We start from the raw sequence: 22388 nt of genomic DNA, 5'->3' as shown, positions 1-22388 counted from the left end.
CAGAAGGTCCATAAACTGTGGTTGAGTAAGCTATAATATGAATTATCTTTTATCATAGCTGGTAGTTCAAATGAATCACTTTCCACATCCCCATAGCTTAGACAAGGCATTACTGAAGGTAACTTTCCTTTATGAATATCTTTCCCCAATTTTATCTATATATAATCATATCTTTTGAAATGAAAAGGTCTTGTTTTTTTTTTTGTGTTCATGATTTAGTAGATACTTCCACTTTCTGTGTCTCTTTTCAAGGTTTCCATATTTACAAGAGGTAGGAAATTTTTATGCTTGTATATTGTTAGCGAGGAATGAAAAATCATTTCTATGACTTTTGTGCAGATGGAGGTTTGATAATGGTAGGAGATGGTATTAATGATGCACCTGCCCTTGCTGCTGCAACTGTGGGTATTGTGCTAGCTCAACGTGCAAGTGCAACAGCTGTAGCCGTCGCAGATGTGCTATTGCTGCATGATAACATTTCTAATGTTCCATTTTGTATTGCTAAAGCTCGTCAAACAACTAGTTTGGTACTTCTCAACAACTCCAGCATTGTTAAAAAAAAAAATTGGGGTTAAATGCTCAATAAACTAAATCAATTTCTGGATATTTGCAGGTGAAGCAAAGTGTTGCACTTGCTTTATCTTGCATTATTTTTGCTTCTCTTCCTTCAGTACTTGGTTATCTTCCTCTGTGGCTGACGGTTGGTTCTCTGTACTAACTGTTATATATATCTTGCCTATTCATTATGGATGCTTATCATTAAGATTGTTCATGGTTACAAATTTTTTCTGTCCCTTATTCCTTAACATGATCACCAATGTCAACATTCGTGACAGTGTTGATGGTTGGACCATTCTTTAGAGTGTAGATATAGGTTATTTCTTTTAATCTCTAGGTTTTTCATAGTAATTTTAAGCACATGTCAAATTATACATGATTTTTGGTCCAAAATTAAATATTTTATGTGTTTATACATCTCTCCCTAAGACCTCTATTTAAATATGTCAACCATTAATTGCAATGGAACTATATTTTTTTATTCTTATGATGTAGTCATTTGCTTCCCTTATAACCTTATCCTACTTAGATGAAATATTGCACGTACATACTCCACATATAAGAACAGTGACAATTTAATAGCCATCTTTGTCTTCCAAGAATGGTAAAGAATTTACTTGGCATGGGGTCAAACTAGTAACTTAAGATACATGTTCGTGCTGGTATGACCTAAAAATTAAAAAGAAAAACGGAATACTTGTTTGTATGTTATAAATCTTGCCTGGAATTATGGTATCATTCAACTTTAAAAAGCAGTCATGCAAGATTCCACATATTGCAACACTGAGAAAACCTAGTTTTGTCATCACACTGAGGATTCCCTTTGGCAATAGCATCTTCATCAATAATCTCTCAAATACATGTACTTTTTGGTTAGTCCATATATTAAGTAGTGATGCCACTTCCATCTCCCAACGTGACTCATCATGTTCATTCTATCCCTTCCAAGTTGAAGATACATCAAGCACACAATGACATGTTCCTTGGCTGAATAGTCCATCTATCAGCCACTGATGCCACTTCCATCTCCCAACCATTTAGTGATTCATCAAGTTCATTCTATCCCCTCCAATCAACTATTTAAAGATTCATCCTATGGTGATGTCTTCTTTAATCACCTGTATGCTGGTCAATGATGTTTGTTATCTTCAACTGATTGTTTACGGATGCCATACATCTCTAATGATTGTTGCTGAAGCTCACTATTAGTGATGAGTTTTTCACAACTATTATGATTTAGTATTGATTGCAGTACTAAAATAGTCAAGCACACAATGGCATTACTTGGCTCGATTAGATTGGACAACATGTTGCTGTAACATAAGGAATACATTGATCATTAATGAAACTTTATATGGAAAAATTTATTCGTCTTGGGCTTCTGTTTTTATGAGGGTTGATATCCATGAAGCATCTAGAACATCATCTTAAAATTTAATTATATCTATGTTGGATATCAATGAAACTATATGGAAGAATTAATACTCTGCTTTCACTTCTAGGACAACCCTGAGGCCCTTTATAGTGGAAGTAAATGCTATGAAAAATCTATTCCAAGTTGCGCTTTTTAATTCTATCCCACCAAATTACTTTTAATTTATCCTACCATTTGTTTTTCCATAAAGTTGAGTGAGTAATTATTGTGTCGAATTCAACTATAATTATGCTTGTTAATGGGGTTGTCAATTTGCTCATGATTTATTTATTTTTTGTAGAAGTTTATTATTTAGCCGACCCCACCTAGTGGGAAAAGGCTTGGTTGTTGTTTGTTGTTTGTTTGTAGAAGTTTATTATTTGATTAACATTTCTTCAACCTAGATGAAAACATTGAGGTTACATTAGACCTTGATTAAGTGCAAAATTTTGTCAAAACTCTCATACAATTAGTACATGAGAACATCTGTTTTCGGAATATGCATTTCATCTATGCGAGGCAAACTCAAACATTTTTTGGTACTAATTCTTTAATGTAATGAATTTGAAAACTATTCTATGGATTATTCTTAATAATTATTAAATTTCATAATTGCATATATATATATATATATATATATATATATATATATATATATCTACACATCTCATGGTGCACACCTTGTGAGTACCAAGTGTGTGTGTGTATATATATATATATATATATATGTTAGTCTACACATCTCATGGTGCACATCTTGTGAGTACCAAGTGTATTTTTTTTTAGAGCTTAGGGTTTAGTGTTTAGGCTATAATATTTAAGCTAAAGAAATTTAAAAAACAAACAAACAAATAAAAAAAATACACATGGTGCTCATCATGAGGTGTGTATCAAACCCCTCTCTCTCTATATAAATATATGTTAGTTTTCATATTTCCTACTTTGAACTTTATTGCGTGAATTTTTGTATACAAGCCAGTATTGGCCACATAAGCTCGTTAGCCAATAACAAACTTCAATCAACAATGATATAAATAATAAATTTTATTATTATTATTCACTTGATCATGATGGCAGAAGAGAAATAGCTCTGTACATATATTGCCAGTGATATTGCAAACTGCAGAGTAGTCCATTCCCTTTTGTTAAATAATTCAAGCTAGTTCGAACCAACATAAAGTAATGAGTAGAGACAGAGATGACAGTCTCTGTAAATGATTAGTACTTCAACTGTGAGGTGCGGTGATTACCATAGATTAGCATTTTGTTGGATAGTTGATGTTGATAGTTCATCGAACCTATGTGCAGGTACTTCTTCATGAAGGAGGGACACTTCTTGTTTGTCTAAACTCAATCCGCGCTCTTAATGACCCATCGTGGTCCTGGAAACATGATCTTTTGCAGGTATTGCATGGGTTACGAAATGCTTTGTTTAATCATCTCAGGTGGAGGCCTTCCTCGAACAACACTATTTCACCTTCGGCACTCTAAATTTATGGACCATGACAGATGTTACTTGAATGGTAGCCAATTGAACGGGAGATCAAGGTTTTGTGTTATAGCAATTAGTTTTTTATTAATTAAATAGTTTGACTGTCATCGTTGCTGTTGTATAAACTATTCTTCAAACTGCTTGAAACATGTGCCTCGTTGCCTCTCAAGTATGTTGATAATGAAAAAAAGGCACATGAATCATGTTGTAACAACTTCAAGAGAATTTATAATGATCAATTGATAACATTTTGGCGAATTTTTCTCTACAACAAAGTTTGAATGGCTTATTGAAGCCCATCAAATTTTTCTCTAAAACAGAATTTGAATGCCTTATTAAATTATATTTAAAACTAAGGTATATAACTATATTGAATTATAGTGCATTGAATACACTGATTTTATGTAGTCATAACTTAAGATTTTACATCTCAATGTATTACAATTTTGGATACTCAAACACTTTTGAGCTTTAAAAACTATATATAAGGTTGCAGTGTATTACTTTTTAGGATCTCAATAGATAGTGCAAAATTTAAATTTGCAGTATCTAGTAATATAAAATCTTAATATATGGATATATAGTACATGATGGGCACAATGAAATATGGTATAATACCATAATTTAGTGCATTCATTTGTGGGCTTTAAATACAATATAATTGAAGCGGTAGGATTTATACTAAATTGAGTTCTGAGATTACTGTTTGTACGATGTAGTCTCTCATAGATTAGCTACGGAAGGAATAATACATTCTGCATGTGTAATGAAGCTGGAATTTGGGGGATTATTTTTCACTTAAGCAAGCTTCTCCTTAATTGGGAGGTTTGCATGGACATTTTTTTTATTAATCACAAGCATAAGATCTTTGAAGGTGTCTAGGGATGGATTGACGAGGGTATTGGGGGGTGAGTGAATCACCTTTTGTCACACGTCTAAAGGTATCTAATGTGGACCAAATCTTCTGTCCTGCTCTCGATCCTCTTTATTGATCACACCACTTAGTTCAGGTCCGTACTGATAGAGCCTCCGATCTCTAGTAGCCAAGTCGATCTCTGATGAACCTCCAATCTGCAAATTTAGGTTCACCTCTGTCGAACCTGCAACCTTTTATGACCTGTTATCTCCGAATAACTCCTCCTGTGACATACTATCTCCGAGTGCCTCCTCTTGTGATATGTTACCTTCGAGTGGCTACTCCTGTAACTTGCTATTCTTGAGTGCCTCCTCTTGTGGCATGCCATCTCCAAGTGATTCCTCCTATGACTTCTTGTTTTTCGAGTGACTTGTTATCTCCAAGTGACTCCCAAGTTTCGATCTCCGGTGTGACCCCTCTTATGGTTAAGGCAGCACAATGCTGAAAGAAAGATTGTCTTCGAGAGAGAAGGGCTTGAACTGAGTGAGAATGCCTTCCTTGAGAGAAGGGCTTTATCAAAGCTAAAAGATAGGGTGTCTTCCATTGGGGAAGGGCTTTAGCTAAGCCAAAGGAAGGAGAAACGCAGTGGTTGATCAGGTCAACCCTTTGCCTTGACTCCGAACTACTCACAGTGGTTGGTTTGGCTAATTAGCCAAGAGAGCCCCGGAGTGAAAGAGCAACAGAGAGCTTTTTCAATGTGCATTTTCTGCTTATACAGAGCTGGATTCAAGGCCCATATGAACTTCCCATGCTTTAGCTGTCAACTCTTGTCAGGACAAAAGTCAACCTCAGAAGGCGTCGTCACCTTCTGTTTGGTATAACTTGTAAGGACATCTCCAATTAAGATTTTTAAAGAAGTTTAAAAAATAAAAAAATTGAACAAAAAAGTTTTAATTATTATGGATGCAAAGTTTGAGCTTTATATTTTAAGAGCAGTAGTGAAATTTTAAAACTGTTTTTTTCTTTGAAATTAATGTAATATGCATGTAGTCATGCAATTACGTGTTATTAATTAGACCACTTAAAAATGATTTAGAACTCTTTAAAACTCTAACTATTGAAGTTGTTTCAATAGGTTTTTAGAATGTTGATGTGGCATGATATGACATATTGGAATCATAAAAACCCTTAACACCCTTCCTACAATATAGGCAAAAGTCAACTTTATTCAGCAATAGTTTCATGTAAAAATCCTGATTCAAGGACTGTCAACGGAAATGATTAATGAAATGGTCGAAAGGACTGGAGCCTCGAGAAGATATCCACAGGAAAAGATGTTTTTGCGGCTTGGATGATGAAACCAACTGTCAGAGGAAGATGTTTTCACTGGCTAGATGACGGAGGAGCCGAAGTTCATGGGAGATATCTGTAGGTGGGAATATTTTCACAGCATGGATGTCTATGCCACATGTTGGACTGCTATCTAGAGAGATATTAATAGGAATGATATAATAGAATAACCTGAGGGATCGAAGTTCAGGAGAGATATTCCCGAGGGGATGTTCTTGCGTCCTAGATGGCAATGTTGCCTGTTAGACTGCCAGTTAGGAAAACTAGAAGAAATGATGGAGTAGAATAATAGGAGGGGTCGAAGTACTCCACGGAAGATATTTCCATTGGGAACATCTCACAACTTGGATGACGGGTTGAGGAGATTCCCTGACAGTGATACTCTTGCGTTGTCGAGCAGTTAGGAAAAGGAGCTTGGAAGGGATTTATCCGATAAAGTACCCGTGCGGATTTTTACTCATGTTGGTCGACCCAGACGGGTAGACCGCTACTTCCATGTTTGAGCTATCCGACTACTAGAACACTCCAGGGATGTACCCATAGGTGTTGTTCCCAAGCCATGAACTTTCGAGTCCCCAAACTTTCAAGTCCACACACTTTCGAGTCTTTGTACTTCCGATTCCACGAGGACTTGACCTTTCTGGAGATTTATCCGAAGGGGTTGTTCTCATATCGCCACCTTTCCGAAGTAGTGAAAACTTGAGGTTAGTGTTTCTTATGACTTATCAGAAAATTTCTTTAAGGTACTGATTTTCGAATTTATAGAATGTGATATTCATTTTGATGCATTTAGTGTAAAGATTAATTGTGTTGCACTACTCTCTTTTCATGAAAATGTTCGAGAGGGGTTGTTTTTATTTACTTTTGCAGGACACAACAGATGTTTAAAATGATTACTTAATCTGAACTACCTCCAACCTCCAGAGAGAATTTTCAAGGGAAAATTGATGAATAAAAAGAATTTGATTGTAACCACAATTACTCCACTACCGGCGTGGCTACTCTTACTAAATCTTCTTCAACCACCGAGAATAAAGGGGAGTTGGTTTCAATTTAGTTTTCTTTTGCATTTAAATTCATGTTTTGAGTTTAGTCTTTTCTTTAATAAATTCCTTGTATGCAAATGTTGATTTTGGTTTTGAGAAATTAATTCTTTATTATAGGAAGTTTTCTTATTTCATTTAGTTTTGATTTTGAATAAGAAAATGACACCCCTTAACATTTTCCTATGATATGTTAGAAGTAAAGAATGTGAGCTAGATTTGAGTATCTTATTTTGGGCTTAATGTCATAAATGGACTTTTAATTTGCTCAAAGTTGTTATTTAATGATGGACACTTGATTGGTAAATTGAGATGATACATTTATACCTAGTGAGAATGAGCCTTAATTGAGTGATGCACTTATGTTATTGTTACTCTAGAACTTGTTTTAATTCTTTCAAAACTACATTTCCATGGATGGGATCATACTTATGAAGGTGTATCCTTTGTTTTCCACTGTTCCACACAATTTCTTGCTAATCTGCTTGTTAATCATCATATCATTTTATTTTATCTTAATTCTTAATCTTTCTTTGGATATGGATACTTTCAATATTATATGATGAGTGATTTGCCCAAGAGGACAAAGTTCAAGTGTGGGGGAGATGCTTAGTTCAAGCATTATAAGCATGAAATATAAGTAGATGTGCATTAAAGAATGCTTAAAAACATATATAATTTACGCACATCAGTAGCTAATATCCATGAAGAAGAAATAAATAGATTGACTTCTATAACATATATACTTGAGGCTGAAGTCTCACTTCTCTTCTTTTTTACTTTCTCTAGATACAACTTGCAATTCCTTTTCATGTGTTTGATCTCACCACAGTGGAAGTAGGTTTCTTCCTTAGGCACCCCACCTTTAGGTTTCAATTCATAAGTTTTGTCCTTGACATTAGCTTTGGTCTTACCCTTACCTTTTGGCTGTCATTTGCCTTTGTCCTTTTTCACCATCAGTATGTTACTAGGCTTGGTCTTCTTAAGGCTGAGTTAAGTAATTCTCAACATGCTTAACATCTCAGGCAATGACTTGTCAAGTTCATTCATGTTATAGTTCATGATAAATTGACTATAGCCTTCTAGCAACAATTGCAGAACAAGGTTAGTGGCCAATTTTTGTCCCAATAAAAATTTCAATCTTTCAAGGTTCTCTACGTACCTAATCATCTTAAGTATGTGAGTTCCTATGGGACTTCCTTCTTGTATCTTATATTGAAACAAAACTTTAGATATTTCAAATCTCTCGTGTCTTGTCTGCCCCTGATATAGTTGTCTAAGATGTTCAATCATACCATGAGCATCCATGTTCTCATGTTACTTCTGATGCTCAGTGTTCATGGTGGTAAGCATAAGGTATGACACATCTAATGCATCATCTTGATGTTTCTTATAAGCATCCTTATCAGTACAAATAGCAGTAGTTGCGGGTGGTTCAGGAATGGGTTGCTCTAGGACGTACAGTTTCTTTCTTGCTTTAAGGATAATCCTTAAGTTTCTGTATTAGTCCAGGAAATTGGCTCAATTGTGCTTGTCTTTGTCAAGGACAGATCGTAGAAAGAGAGAGTATTCTACATATTTGATGACATGATGATCTATAATATGAAATGCAGACATAAGTATCATATCTAAATCACTTAATTAGACCTTTAATTAAATGATTCTCCCACTGAATTATAAAGCTTGGTAGGAGCAAGTCATGGATATGGGAAACTGTAGTTTACACACACTGTTAGCTCCATACCCAAAAGTAATAACATTCAAGTGAGACAAGATTCATATTATATCTCATCTTGAGTTAGCTTTGGCTAATTGCCCAAGACTCGTATAATTTAGGTAGGTAACGTGTACCAATTGCATCGTATACAACTCTTGTATAGTTAGGTGAACAAGACTATTTGTTCATTTGCCTATCATAAGAAATCAATATTATAACTCATCTTGAGTATGCTTTGGCAAATTGCCCAAGACTAGTATAATTTGAATTATATCGTATGAGATATGGCTCTAAGTCCACAATCTAATTGAGATAACTTAGTTAAGTCACACCAAAGTTTAATAGACGAACATCACAATTGTCCTGTCGTATTCACCAAGATAAATTGAGTCACTTTACTTTAGAAAACCTTACTACAATTGATCGAGCTAGTAGTGAATACCAAACTTTGGTAAGTATATATAAAATAACCTAATTATGATAACTAATTAATCATGTATCACATACAAGCATGACATACATCACATATATGCATAATAAGAAACGTGGCATGATTATGGCTTTTATACTATGATCTTCTCAAGCCAATGAAAAGATCGAAAGGTTAACCTAGGGAATTGCATCTTCTCCAAGTGCTTCCTTGGTTGTTGTGTGATGTTGACCTTCTTCCTTTTCCATCGTCGTCTAGTAGACTAGAACTATTCTAAATTGTACATTACAAATTTAAAGAAACCTCAAGTTACATTCTAGGATAGTCTAATTTTACAACTGGAAATATAAAATAGTGAAAGGCATGCCACACAGACTGTATTATGAATTTTCCAACAGTCACACACACACACACAATCATTCAATCACGTTGGGCTAAGAGGTCATAACCATGCACCATGACATACAATATTTATAATAGATCTATGACATAAATTTTATTATGATACTGAACATGATTTATAAGTCGCAACCCTATGGGGGATTCAAGGGGCAGTGCCCCTTGCGGGGGATTCAGGGGGCAACATCCCAGAAGTAAAATTTTTTTATCAACTTATTGAATGAGTTGCTACCCTTAGTCCATCAATATGAACCCAAGTCCCTTGTAGTCGCCGTTCGGAGCCTAAAGGCGTTGCTGTCCGCGGATCCATCAGCAAAGATTACTATCCACAGATCAAGTTATTATTTCAAGTCTTAATCAACAACTATTGCTGATTGGAACAAAAATAGCAATCACTGTCCCAATTTAGAGCATACATCCAACAACAATATAAGTTGTTGTTCACGCCCATACAATCATGCATATCATAATGAACACATGTTCTAATCTATATCACATATAAATAAAACTACAACGAAGTATACGTATACGCAAGTGGCTCTGATACCACTGTAGGGATCTTATGTGTAAAACAATAACGCACATAGCAGAAAAAGGATTCCTCCAAAGATCTAAGCGAATACCGTATACTACATTTTCCTACTCTATCAGATAGAATAGTTACATTTGTTGCATGAACGGTACTCCCGACAACAACTTTGATTCGAATGTAAATCTCAGCGCGATCAGAATGTCCATGCCTCTACGATATCTACACGAACATGTTTCCTGTTCGTTGCATGAACTCAGATTCAAAGAAGGACTACCTTCGTGGTGCTAACCACTTTAGGAGGTTCGGTCAAGAAGAAGAAGAAGAGGAGGAAGAAGATGATGAATCTCTTCTAAAATGTAATGCCAAAAATCTTTTATATTCATCCAATGAATACCCAGGGTTTTTGCCCTTTGGTCTTCCTCTTCAATGCATAATTAATCTCTATTAATTATCTTTAATGTGTCAAAAGCCTTTTATATTCATTCAATGAATACCAAGGGTTTTTGCCCTTTGGTCTTCATCTTCAATGCATAATTAATCTCTATTAATTATCTTTAATGGGTTGGATTTTAGTATATTAGATTAACCATTAGCTCAATAAGCCTAATCATCTTATAATTGACTCTTAGGGCTAATAAATACAGACGTCTCAGCTTGCTATGAAGGAAGGTAAGACACAAACTCTATCCACCGACCTATTAAATGAGATTTATTATGACATGGTCGGTGCAAAGAAAAAAACATCCATTCTCTACAACATTATGTTCCAAGTGAGAGTCATATATGATCATATGATAACTACTAGGTATAGGTACAAACGAACCAAATCGATCCGAATAATATGAAAATATTGATATTTGAATTCAAGCTCGAAATATATATATGATATTCGAATTTGATTCGAAACTCGAAAATACTAATAATTTTTGTTCAAATTTGATTCAAAAAGAGGATTCAACCTCGAATTTGATTCAAATTATTCGAATCTTAATTCTTGCAGAATCAAACTTTATCTCAAAATGCCTTAGTTCAAGTTTGATTCGAATTATTTGAATATAAATATAGTTATATTCACACTAAAATTATATGCAACACATTAAAAATAAAACCTAAACAACACATGTATACAATAGTTACACAACATAAACAAAACATAAATACAAACAATACAAATACAAAACAAAATGAAACCTACATAACACATAATATATACAAAATAAAAATGAAACCTACATAACATATAACATATACACAATTAAAATATAAAATAGAATTAGATTAATTGTCAAAAGTATAATAATGGTCAAAATGAGATACACATGCTAGAAGCATATCTCTTGATGCAATCCAAATCCCAATTCTTAAGTCCGAACTCTAGAAGCTCATAAACAAAATAAAAGTTCAACTCATTCAAATTGAGTTAAAATGAGATTAATGGCCAAAAACTTATTACAAGAAGCTTATCTCTTGATGCATCCCAATATCCCAAGTCTAGAAGCTCTTCATTCCTGATGCATTCCAAAGCTCTCCATTCATGCCGCCATTCCAAAGCTCTCCATCCCCCTGCCATTTTAGAAGCTCTCCATTCCTCTTGCTGCATCTAAAGTTCACCTGTCATTGCATTTCCATGTTATACAAAATAATACAAAAACTTTAGAAAATAAAAAAGCTTTATACTTCCACGGCTCTAGCTTTTCAATCTGTGTAAAATTCAAAAAGTAAAATGTATGAGTGATTAAACATGTTAGTAAACTCAAATATAAAATGATAAAAACTAAATTTATACCATAATTCGTGACATAACTAGCCAACTTCTAATTATCAATATTATTTATAAGTAAAGCAATTGTCAAATATTATTTTTTAACCTATAATAATAAGGATAAAATGTATCATTTATTTTTTAAATATACTTTCTAAGTGGAACCAAAGAAACATAAACAAAATATTTTAACATCATACCTTAGTCTTTTAAGTCACTCCATGTCACTTTCAACACCAATCTCCATCGTACATCAACATTTCTATTATTGTAGGAGCTAAAGAAATACGATACTTGTCAATTACATGACTTCCAGCACTAAAAGTTGCTTCTGAATCTACTGTAGTAATGGGTATTGCTATGATATATCTCTAACCAAAGTTGACAACACTGAAAATTTGTATGTATTGAGTGTCCACCAACCAAAAACATCAAATACATCATTTGGATTATGCCTATGACACCCTTCCTCTAGATACACATTCAGTTCAGATTTTTCAGGTTGTATCATTTCAATTCCTTTTAAATAAAAAGAGAATGCAGTCCATCTAGAAGAAAATGTAGAATGTTCTCTATTACTTTGAATTGAGTTGTTGCTATCTTGATATTCAGAGTTGCTTTTTGATCCATGAAACTTTTCAACAACTGCATTTGAATATTCCTTATCAATTGCATACAAAAGCCTTTGGACCTCTTTAATATTACTTTCCGATTCAAATGAGTTATAAAGTTTAGGAAAAGTAATTCAAGTACTCACATTTTGCATCTAGGATCCAAAACTAAATCAACGGCCATTAATAAATTACACTCACCCGAATATTTATCAAAATTTTCCTTCATTTTTTGCACCATTTTTCTAATAGACTCTTCTTCATCACAAAAGTTCTCATCCAATATTACTTTTACTCGATAAACTTCATTTAGAAAAAGATTGACAGTAGAATATTCACTTCCAGAAATAATTTTGATTACTTCATAGAATACTTTTCAAAATTGAAAATACTTTATGCAATATCTCCCAATCATCTTCTAGACAATGAATGTAGCTAGGTTCCCGATCTTTAAATCATGAAAAACTTCTTTGAAAGCAATTACTATTCTCAATTGAAAGCAATTACTATTCTCAATATCTCATAAGTTGAATTCCATCTTGTCTTGTAATTATCAACTATTTTTCATTCTTGTAACTTCAATTGTTTCACAATTTCAACAAATTGAATGAGTCTTGCATCTATTCTTCTAACGAAATCCATACTCTGAAGAATTACATGAATAATATCTTTAATTTCATTGAAGTCATCCTGAGCTATAAAATTTAAAATATGTGCACAATACCAAACATAAAATAATTCCCCCCTATAAATCATATTTGTATTCATATTCAAGAAATCTTGCTTCATATACTAATTGCATCATTAGTAATATATATATATATATATATATATATATATATCTTATTTCAATTTCTCATGCCCTTGCACACTTTAAAAGGGTATCTGAAATTTTAGGACCACCACGAGGAGGAGGAATATGGAAAAAAATTGAGAACACGTGTATTCGATTTCTATGAAAAGTCAATCTAGTGACAAGTGATAACCATGTACTCTATTTTTTTTATTTTTTTACTTCCATAAATTTGTCATGAGGCTAATCTTTGTTACATTTTTCAGCAAACCATGTAATTTTTTCTTCTCGGTTTCATATATTGCAAAAAAAACTCCTTTTTATTGTTGTTTATGATATACCAATCCACTCAGGCATTCTATGTCTACAAAACATATTAAAAAAAAAATCTTCTAATAATGTAAGTGGATATTCATGCATTAGGATCCATGAGGTAGCTGCTTCTTTCATGTGTTCCATACAAAATGTTCCATCAAGTAATGAAGGTAACATAGTTGTTTCAACACTTTTGAAGCCTAACAATAGTTGTTGTTGTTTGAGTCTATCTTCAAGTTTCTTTTTAGACTCCAAGTATTTAGATCTAAGTGTCATTTTAAGTGTGTTGTAAGACCGGACTTCATTTTTGCAAGTATATTATGTTGGACACCAAACAATCTGTAACCGGAGATATATAGGGTATTTAGCTGAATTTAAAATTACACCGAATTCAAATTCAACTTACAATTGAGATGACCTGAGCTGATAATCTCAGGCTGCCAGCAGGGGCTGGTTTTGAGCAAATCGTCCGAGCAGCAAGTCAGGTCAGCAGCTCGGGTCGGCAAACCAGCTCGGGTCGGTAGACCAGCTCGGCGGGTCGGCAGACCAGCTCGGCGGGTTGGTAGATCAGCTCGGCGGGTCGGTAGCTCGGGTCGGCAGACCAGTAGCTCAGCCGAACAGCGGGTCAGGATGGCAGCTCAGCCGAACAACAGGTCAGGTCGGCAGCTCAGTAGCTCAGCCGAACAGCGGGTTAGGATGGCAGCTCAGCCGAACAGCAGGTCAGGTCGGCAGCTCAGTAGCTCAGCCGAACAGCGGGTCAGGATGGTAGCTCAGCCGAACAGCAGGTCAGGTCGGCAGCTCAGTAGCTCAGCCGAACAGTGGGTCAGGTGGATTGATCGAGGCCTGCGAGTTCGCAGTTTCCTTAAAACAGATTCGCCCCCACCTCCGGCTGTGCTTCGAGACCTATTCGGGAGGTCTGTTTCCTAGGATACAATGATCTGACCGTGGACTCCACCAAGCACTGGTGGTCACAGCGAACTGAGTGGCACCCGATCACTATCACGGGCGCTCTGCCGAGCAGGAGTTGCACGACAGAGGGGAACGAGGAGGAGGACCTTTGCTTTTGTTGCTCTCTCTTCTCTTCTGCCTGTGATCACAGCCTCCTTATATAGGAGCTCAGATCAACGGCAGTGTTAATGACCTTAATGGTCATTATTAGCCGAACAGCGAAACGGCCACCGTTTCACTCATTATTATTCGGCCGGTTTTATTCTGCATTAATCTCGAATTAATGTATCCGTTTTACAGCAACAAAAAGTTCAACGTGGCAAAATGTTGGTTGTTCTGCTTGGGCAAATTGTTGCCCCGACCGGTCCGGCATTCGTGTGCGCAAGTCGCGCTCGCGCACGAGTTAACTTGGTTCAATGCAATCCGGGCCCTGGATTTACACCCCCCCTGCGCACCCACGCGTGAGAGAGAGCCTCTCCCCATGCACTTGTTCACATCCTCAAAGTATGTGAATCAATATAAACAAACAAAAATCACTTGAAACTTCCAATGTGAGACTAAAGTCCCCATTCACAATGAAGCTTCTTCTCTTCCTCCTCTTCTCCATTCACACTTAATCAACAATCCCCCACATGAATGGAGATAGGGAATGTGATAGCATTCAACAGTTGAGTCAAGTATAGGATAAGTAGGTTTTACCCTTTGAACCTTCCCTTGTGAAGATCTGGTTGCTTACTGGCTGATAGTAGACATGATGTCCTTGAACTATACTGCCTTCTGTGTAAGCAGTGACAAATCTCACCCAAGACTCTCCCTGATACAACTTAGTTCTCATGAGTGTGTTCGTTCTTGGCCATGAACACGTCTGGTTCTGTGAGAAGCTCTAAGAATTGTGCCTCCAATTCTCTTCGAAGCGGCCCCACTTCTTTCTCACATAGGTGATCCCTCAAGAGTTACCATCTACTCTTTTTGATCATTAAAAGCTCATTAGCTTATCCTGCTCTAGTCACTGTTTCAATGGGCTACCCCCCCACAGTGTGTCTAGTCAGTGCAGATTAGTTGTCCCTTTGAACCTAGTTTTTGGGATCTCCAGTCAGCATAGGTTGGGTGTCCTCTGCACTGATCGCTGACAACGGCATCAAGCCCATTCCCTGTGATGAGCTTGCAACTAACTCTCGATTTAACCCTTTGGTTAGCGGATCCGCTAGGTTATCCTTTGACTTCACATAGTCAACAGTGATAACTCCAGTTGAGAGTAGTTGTCTAATGGTATTATGTCTACGACGTATATGGCTAGACTTACCATTATACAGATGGCTCTGTGCCCGACCGATTGCTGATTAACTATCGCAATGTATGCAAATCGCCGTCACCAGTTTCGCCCATCGTGGAATATCTTCTATGAATTGTCGTAGCCATTCAGCCTCTTCACCGCACTTGTCAAGAGCTACAAACTCAGATTCCATCGTGGATCTGGTTATTACAGTTTGCTTAGAAGATTTCCAGGAAATGGCTGCACCTGCTAGAGTGAAGACATACCCACTCGTAGACTTAGAGTCTTTTATATCGGATATCCAACTTGCATCGTTGTATCCTTCGATTACAGCAGGATATCTCGTATAGTGCAGTCCATATTCACGAGTATACCTCAAGTACCTCAGTACTCTTGTTATCCCTTTCCAGTGCTCAACACCGGGATTACTCGTGTATCTACTCAGTTTGCTTACTGCGTAGGCCAAGTCTGGTCGAGTACAACTCATCAAGTACATCAGACTTCCAATCACTCGAGAGTACTCTATCTGCGAGATACTTTCACCTCGATTTTTTGATAGATGTTGACTCGTATCTATCGGCGTTCGTGCCAAAGCAGTATCACCCTTGGTGAATTTTTTAAGAATTGAGTCCACGTAATGGGACTGACTAAGAACAAGTCCTTCTGTCGTTCTAAGAATTTTGATTCCCAGAATCACATCAGCTAGCCCCATGTCTTTCATGTCAAATCTTGAGTTCAACATATCTTTTGTAGATTTGATTATCTTATCATTACTCCCAATGATAAGTATGTCATCTACATAGAGGCACAAGATGACATAGTCACTCTCTGTGGCTCTCATGTAGACACATTTATCACATTCATTGATCTTGAATCCACATTCCTTCATGGCATTATCGAATTTCTCATGTCACTGCTTTGGCGCTTGTTTCAAGCCATATAATGACTTCACCAATCTACATACCTTGTTTTTCTATCCTGGCACAGAAAACCCCTTAGGTTGGTCCATGTAGATTTCCTCTTCTAAATCCCCGTTTAGAAAAGCTGTCTTTACATCCATTTGATGTATTTTGAGATTCCATAGAGCGGCTATAGCCAACAATACTCTAATAGAAGTTATTCTCGATACCGGAGAGTATGTATCGAAGTAATCAAGGCCTTCTCGTTGTCGGTATCTTTTGATTACCAATCTGGCCTTGTATTTATCGATCGTGCCATCTGACTTCATTTTCTTCTTGAAAATCCACTTGCAACCTAGTGGTTTACTTCCCGGAGGAAGATCCACAAGTTCCCAAGTGTGATTTTGTAAGATAGATTCTATCTCAGATGCAATTGCCTCTTTCCAGTGAGGTCCATCAGAAGAGCCTACAGCTTCTGAGTAACTACGAGGCTCACTCTCCAACATGAAAGTGATAAAATCCGATCCATAGGATTTTTCTACCCGAGCTCTTTTGCTCCGTCTAGGCTCAACCTCCACTGGTTCCTCATTGTCATCATTTTCTTCTTCGCCTTGTGTTTCATTCGCCCGTTTTGAGGAGCTAGCATCCTCACGGGTCTTATATGGAAACACATGCTCGAAGAAAGAAGCATTTCCCGATTCGATTATCGAGTTCTTATGTATCTCCGGTATGTGTGACTCATACACACAAAATCGATAAGCACTGCTGTTATGTGCATATCCAATAAATATGCAATCAACAGTCTTTGGTCCTATCTTAATTCTTTTTAGATCAGACACCAACACTTTGGCAAGACACCCCCACATTCGTAAATATTTGTAGGACGGTTGTCTTCCATTCCACAACTCATAAGGGCTCTTATCTATTTTCTTCCGGGGCACCTTATTTAAAAGGTAATTAGCTGTTAACACAGCTTCCCCCCACATGGACTCTGGCAATCCAGAGCTTAATAGAAGAGCGTTCATCATCTCCTTAAGAGTTCGATTCTTTCGCTCAACAACCCCGTTTTGCTGAGGAGTATAAGGAGTTGTTGTTTCATGTCTGATCCCATGTTCAGCACACAACTCAGCGAACGGTGACACATATTCACCGCCTCGGTCACTTCGAACCACCTTAATCTTTCTATTAAGCTGGTTTTCAACCTCGTTCTTATAGAGAGCAAATTTCTCTATAGCTTCATCATTACTTTTGAGAAGATACACATAACAGTATTTTGTGTTATCATCTATGATCCTGTCCGAATCGCCGAACCAAAGGACGCTGGGCACGTGGCGCAATCCTAGTCGATGGAGTGGATCTCCGGCTGGTCGAACGAAGCTCCGGCGATCCTGCACAAAAGTCGAGCCAGGAAGGGATTCCCGGCGGCGACCCTCCGATGCTCAAGTCAGGTAAGCGGTGGAAAAAGTGGCTGCCAAGCTTGTATTATGCGTACCTTTTGAGAAGTAAGAGGCTCTTTATATAGGGCAGGGAAGGAACTAATGCACGTCCATCGAGGTGCATACGTGTCAGCAACTCATACCTTGGTATGCACTTGTCAGAGAGCTTACCTGACACCATACTGTTACAGTCCGAGCATGCCTTCGATGGGACAACAGGACACCCTGCTGTCAGATTAGGAGTATGGCGTAGCCATACGACTTGACGGCTATCAGAAGATGTTCCCGTCTTTTACCCACCACCCAGCCGGGACGTCCGTCCGGACGGCCGGGCGAAGAACGTCTTCCGGACGGCCTTAATTTCCGTGCGCCGGCCGGGAGGTACGTCCTTCCGCTCGGTCATTATGTACTGTTTCATTTGAGCGTCGGAACCCTGGTCCCTACCAGGGTGCTTTTTACTACCAGATGTCCCTTTCTTCCAAGTCCGGTCGGCTCGTCCTTCTCCGGCTGGCCACTGGGCCCTTTGACTTCCCCGTGGCGTTGACCCCTCGTTATGGGGTTCCAGATTCTTACCACCGGATCAATCTACAAAAGTGATGAAGTATTTATTTCCACCACGCGTTGGCGTACCTTTTAGATCGCACACGTCAGTGTGGATTAGGTCAAGTGGTTCGTTACTTCTTTCAATATGTTGAAAGGATGACCTTGTCATTTTCGCTTCAACACAAATCTCACACTTGTGTTTTGGGTCAAGGTGGAATGTAGGTATGCTTTGTATGTTTATTAATCTACGCAATACAGCGTAGTTAACATGTCCTAGTCCACCATGTCACAAACACGAAGACTCAAGCATATAAGTGGAAGAGCTTTCAGTTTTATTTATCTTGGGTCTAATGGCCATTACATTGAGCTTAAACAGCCCATCAGATACATAGTCTCTTCCTACAAACATCCCATTTTTGGACAATACAACTCTGCCCGACTCAAAAACAATGCGAAAGTCATGCTTGCTCAGAAGTGATCCGGACACTAGATTCTTCCGAATCTCCGGAACATACAGCACATTGTTCAGAGTGAGGTCCTTGCCCGAGGTCATCTTCAGCACCACCTTTCCTTGGCCCGTGATGTCCGAGGTTGCTAAGTTCCCCATGAACAGCTTGTCTCCAGTGACTTCTTCAAAGTTGTGGAGCAGCTCCTTATTGCAGCAGACATGTCTGGTGGCTCCAGTATCGATCCACTATTGCCGCGGGTTTGAACCGACCAGATTAAGTTCTGAGACCACAACGCAGAGGTCGTCCATTTCTGGTCCCTCGTTCAGGTTGTCCTCTTGATTCTTCTTCGGCTTTCTGCACTCCGAAGATTTGTTACCTACTTTGTCACAGTTGAAGCACTTCCCACAGAACTTCTTCTTGCTGATGCCTCCTCTGGGCCCCATCTTGGAAGACTTGGAGTTCTTCCGTTTCGAGCTTTGACCGTGCTAGACCACGTTGGCTTTCACAGTAGCCTGAGAGAACAACTTTCTCTCCGAACTCTTGTTGTCTTCTTCGATGCGAAGTCGAACGATGAGTTCTTCCACATTCATCTCCTTCCGCTTGTGCTTCAGGTAGTTCTTGAAGTCCTTCCAGCCGGGAGGCAGCTTCTCGATGATAGCAGCCACTTGGAAGGTTTCACTCAGAACTATCCCTTCTGAGTGGATCTCATGCAAGATCACCTGAAGCTCCTGGACTTGACTGATCACCGTCTTGGAGTCAACCATCTTGTAGTCCAGAATCGCCCACGATGAACTTCTTTGCCCTGCGTCCTCCGTCTTGTATTTCTTGTCTAGGGACTCCCACGGTTCCTTAGCCGTACTCTTCATGCTATACACAGGATATCGAGTCGGCAAGGCGGTTGAGGATGTAGTTTCGGCAAAATCCACTGTACTGATGGTTTGCGCATCAGCATCCTCAGTGCGCTTGGGAGGGTCCTCGGTCAAGAACCGAGCCAGATTGAGTGTGGTCAGGTAGAAGAGCATCTTCTGTTGCCACCTCTTGAAGTTCAGTCCACTGAACTTCTCTGGCCTTTCCCCATGACTGATTGGCACAGTTCCAATCAGGGCGGAGGGGGCCTGAATGTGTTGAGTCTGTTGCACCTCAACAGTTAGTTCCGTGGCTATCTCAACATAATCGAATCTGTTTCAAGATTGTTGGACACCAAACAATCTGTAGCCAGAGATATATAGGGTATTTAGCTGAATTTAAAATTACACCGAATTCAAATTCAACTTACAATTGAGATGACCTGAGCTGATAATCTCAGGTTGCCAGCAGGGGCTGGTTTTGAGCAAATCGTCCGAGCAGCAAGTCAGGTCAGCAGCTCGGCGGGTCGATAGCTCGGGTCGGCAGACCAGCTCGGCGGGTCGACAGCTCGGGTCGGCAGACCAATAGCTCAGCCGAACAGCGGGTCAGGATGGCAGCTCAGCTGAACAACAGGTCAGGTCGGCAGCTCAGCAAAAGTGTTGAATCAATTATGTACTTCAAAAAAAATTATGTATTGTGGAAGAAAAAAATACATACATCTTAGGCTTTTCTAAGCAAAAGTATATGGGGGCAAAGAGAGCTTGCGTGTGGTCTTCAGCACAAGCAATGAGAGCAAGAGAAGTTGTGCTTGATCTTCTGACAGAGGGGGAGGCAGTAGAGCCACCAGGATCTCTCGACGTCGGTAATGCAAAAGGGGTAGTTCCCCGACACCTTCTCCCTCTCCAACACCAACTCTAGATCCGAAACACTTGAAGCACAATCACACGACTCTATCATCTTCATTCTTCAACCTCAACACTCTTCAATCGCACTTGAAGCACAATTGCATAATTTATACCCTAGCTACCTTTTGCCATCATTCAAATTTTGAACTCTTCACACTCGATTTGTAGAATGATTAGGGTTAGCCGGTTAGTAAAAGGATTGGGTTATAATATAAAATATAATCCATTACCCATTAACCCACAAATCATTAGCCCATTAAACGTTATCGCTTATCAAATTCCAGTGGATTCAAATTTCAAAGTTTCAAACTCATTATAATACTATATTGAATAACATAATAGAAAATAATAAATATATAATAAAAGTAGACAAAAGCTTGTGATTGGGTTGCGAACAGTCTAACAATATGTTATAGATTCGAATTTGGCTCAAAAACTTATTGAACATATTGAAGTTTGGCTCAAATTTGATAATTTCAAATATGAATAAAATATTATTCAAACCGGCTGTAAAGCTTGCCAACCAACTCAATTTGTTTGTACCTCTACTCCTATGGTCAGGGGTCATCATAGCGGATCATCTACTAGAGTAGAAGCCTTAAGCAAGAAAATCAAGATTTAAAGAATCAACTCTCAACATTAGAGCAAGAATTTCAAGAGTCTCGACAAATCCAAATGAGATATGAGCAAATTAGGAGGGAAATGTAAGAATTCATAGTTAAAATGAGTCAAATGTTGCATTGTTTTGACTCCGAGGAGACTCAAGACCCTCACGATATTGACCAATAGTTGACTGAAAAGTGTATTGACTTTTAACATTTCTTTTTTTGTTTATCACTCATGAAATATGCATAATAGATCTATTATTTTTCATATTAGATGTATCTCTAATTGTATTACATTTTTTTATAAATATTATTGATCTATTCTATATATCACCATTAGCAGATGTCCAAACTAGCAGTCAGGTGTGTAAAATAATTATAGTGTTAACCTTGTTTAATTTAAATTTAATTGTTAGTCATAATTCTAATGATGTATGACTAGTTTTTTCCTTATTTTATTAATAACCTATCTTATTATACTTTCTACAAGATTAGATACTACTAGTTAGTTTTGGAATGAGATTGATGTGTTCGTTAAGAGATTTTTATCATTGTTAAAATGTATTTAGATTTATTAGATTCAGATATTTCTTAATTAATTTGCGATATTCATCTTTGTTTATTAGATTTGGATATGTTTGGATTTAATTTGAAAACTTGTGGAACTTGGTTTTGATATGTATGTTTGTATCATATGTTATGTTGTTTGTGAATATGTGAATGAGTTGTAGTGTTTGTATCATTTGTGTTGTGAATGTATTGGATTAGATATTGTGATGTTTGTGTTGTGAATGTGAATGTGAATGTGAATGTGAATGTGTTGTGTGTGAATGTATTGGATTGGATGTTGTGTTGTTTGTATTGTGAATGTGAATGTGAATGTGAATGTGAATGTGAATGTGTTGTGAAAATCATTGTTTGTGATGATGTGTTGTTTGGTTCTATATATGTAAATAGGGAACATGCAAAAATAGAAAGGTTTTGCTAAAAATTTTATGAAAAAATTAGTGATGGAAGATTAATATTTGTCGCTAATTTATTTAATCTGTCATCACTAATTAAAGAAGGATATTTAAACTCCCCTTGATATCAGTTGCTAAATTTAGTGACAGGCAATTTAATTCAATCTCTAATTAGCAATAGAATTAAAATTTTGTTACTAAATGATGTCAATGACCAATTTTATGACGACAAAAATAATCAGCCACTAAT

The 22388-nt window shown here is 37.5% G+C and overlaps 1 protein-coding gene across 2 annotated transcripts in view; it reads left to right on the top strand.

Moving 5' to 3' along the window:
- Positions 1 to 3722, top strand: part of LOC121976131 (probable cadmium/zinc-transporting ATPase HMA1, chloroplastic) — a 62078-nt gene extending 58356 nt beyond the window's left edge. For both annotated transcript variants that reach the window (XM_042528138.1, XM_042528137.1), the window contains 3 exons: positions 340 to 527; positions 614 to 700; positions 3281 to 3722. In XM_042528138.1, the coding sequence (XP_042384072.1) occupies positions 340 to 527; positions 614 to 700; positions 3281 to 3463 (458 nt within the window). In that variant the 3' untranslated portion in view covers positions 3464 to 3722. The remainder of the gene's footprint in view (positions 1 to 339; positions 528 to 613; positions 701 to 3280) is intronic.
- Positions 3723 to 22388: the final 18666 nt, after the last annotated feature.

Source organism: Zingiber officinale, chromosome 4B (assembly GCF_018446385.1).
Source record: "Zingiber officinale cultivar Zhangliang chromosome 4B, Zo_v1.1, whole genome shotgun sequence".
Taxonomy (NCBI): Eukaryota; Viridiplantae; Streptophyta; class Magnoliopsida; order Zingiberales; family Zingiberaceae; genus Zingiber; species Zingiber officinale.
This window is presented reverse-complemented; position numbering and strand designations above follow the sequence as displayed.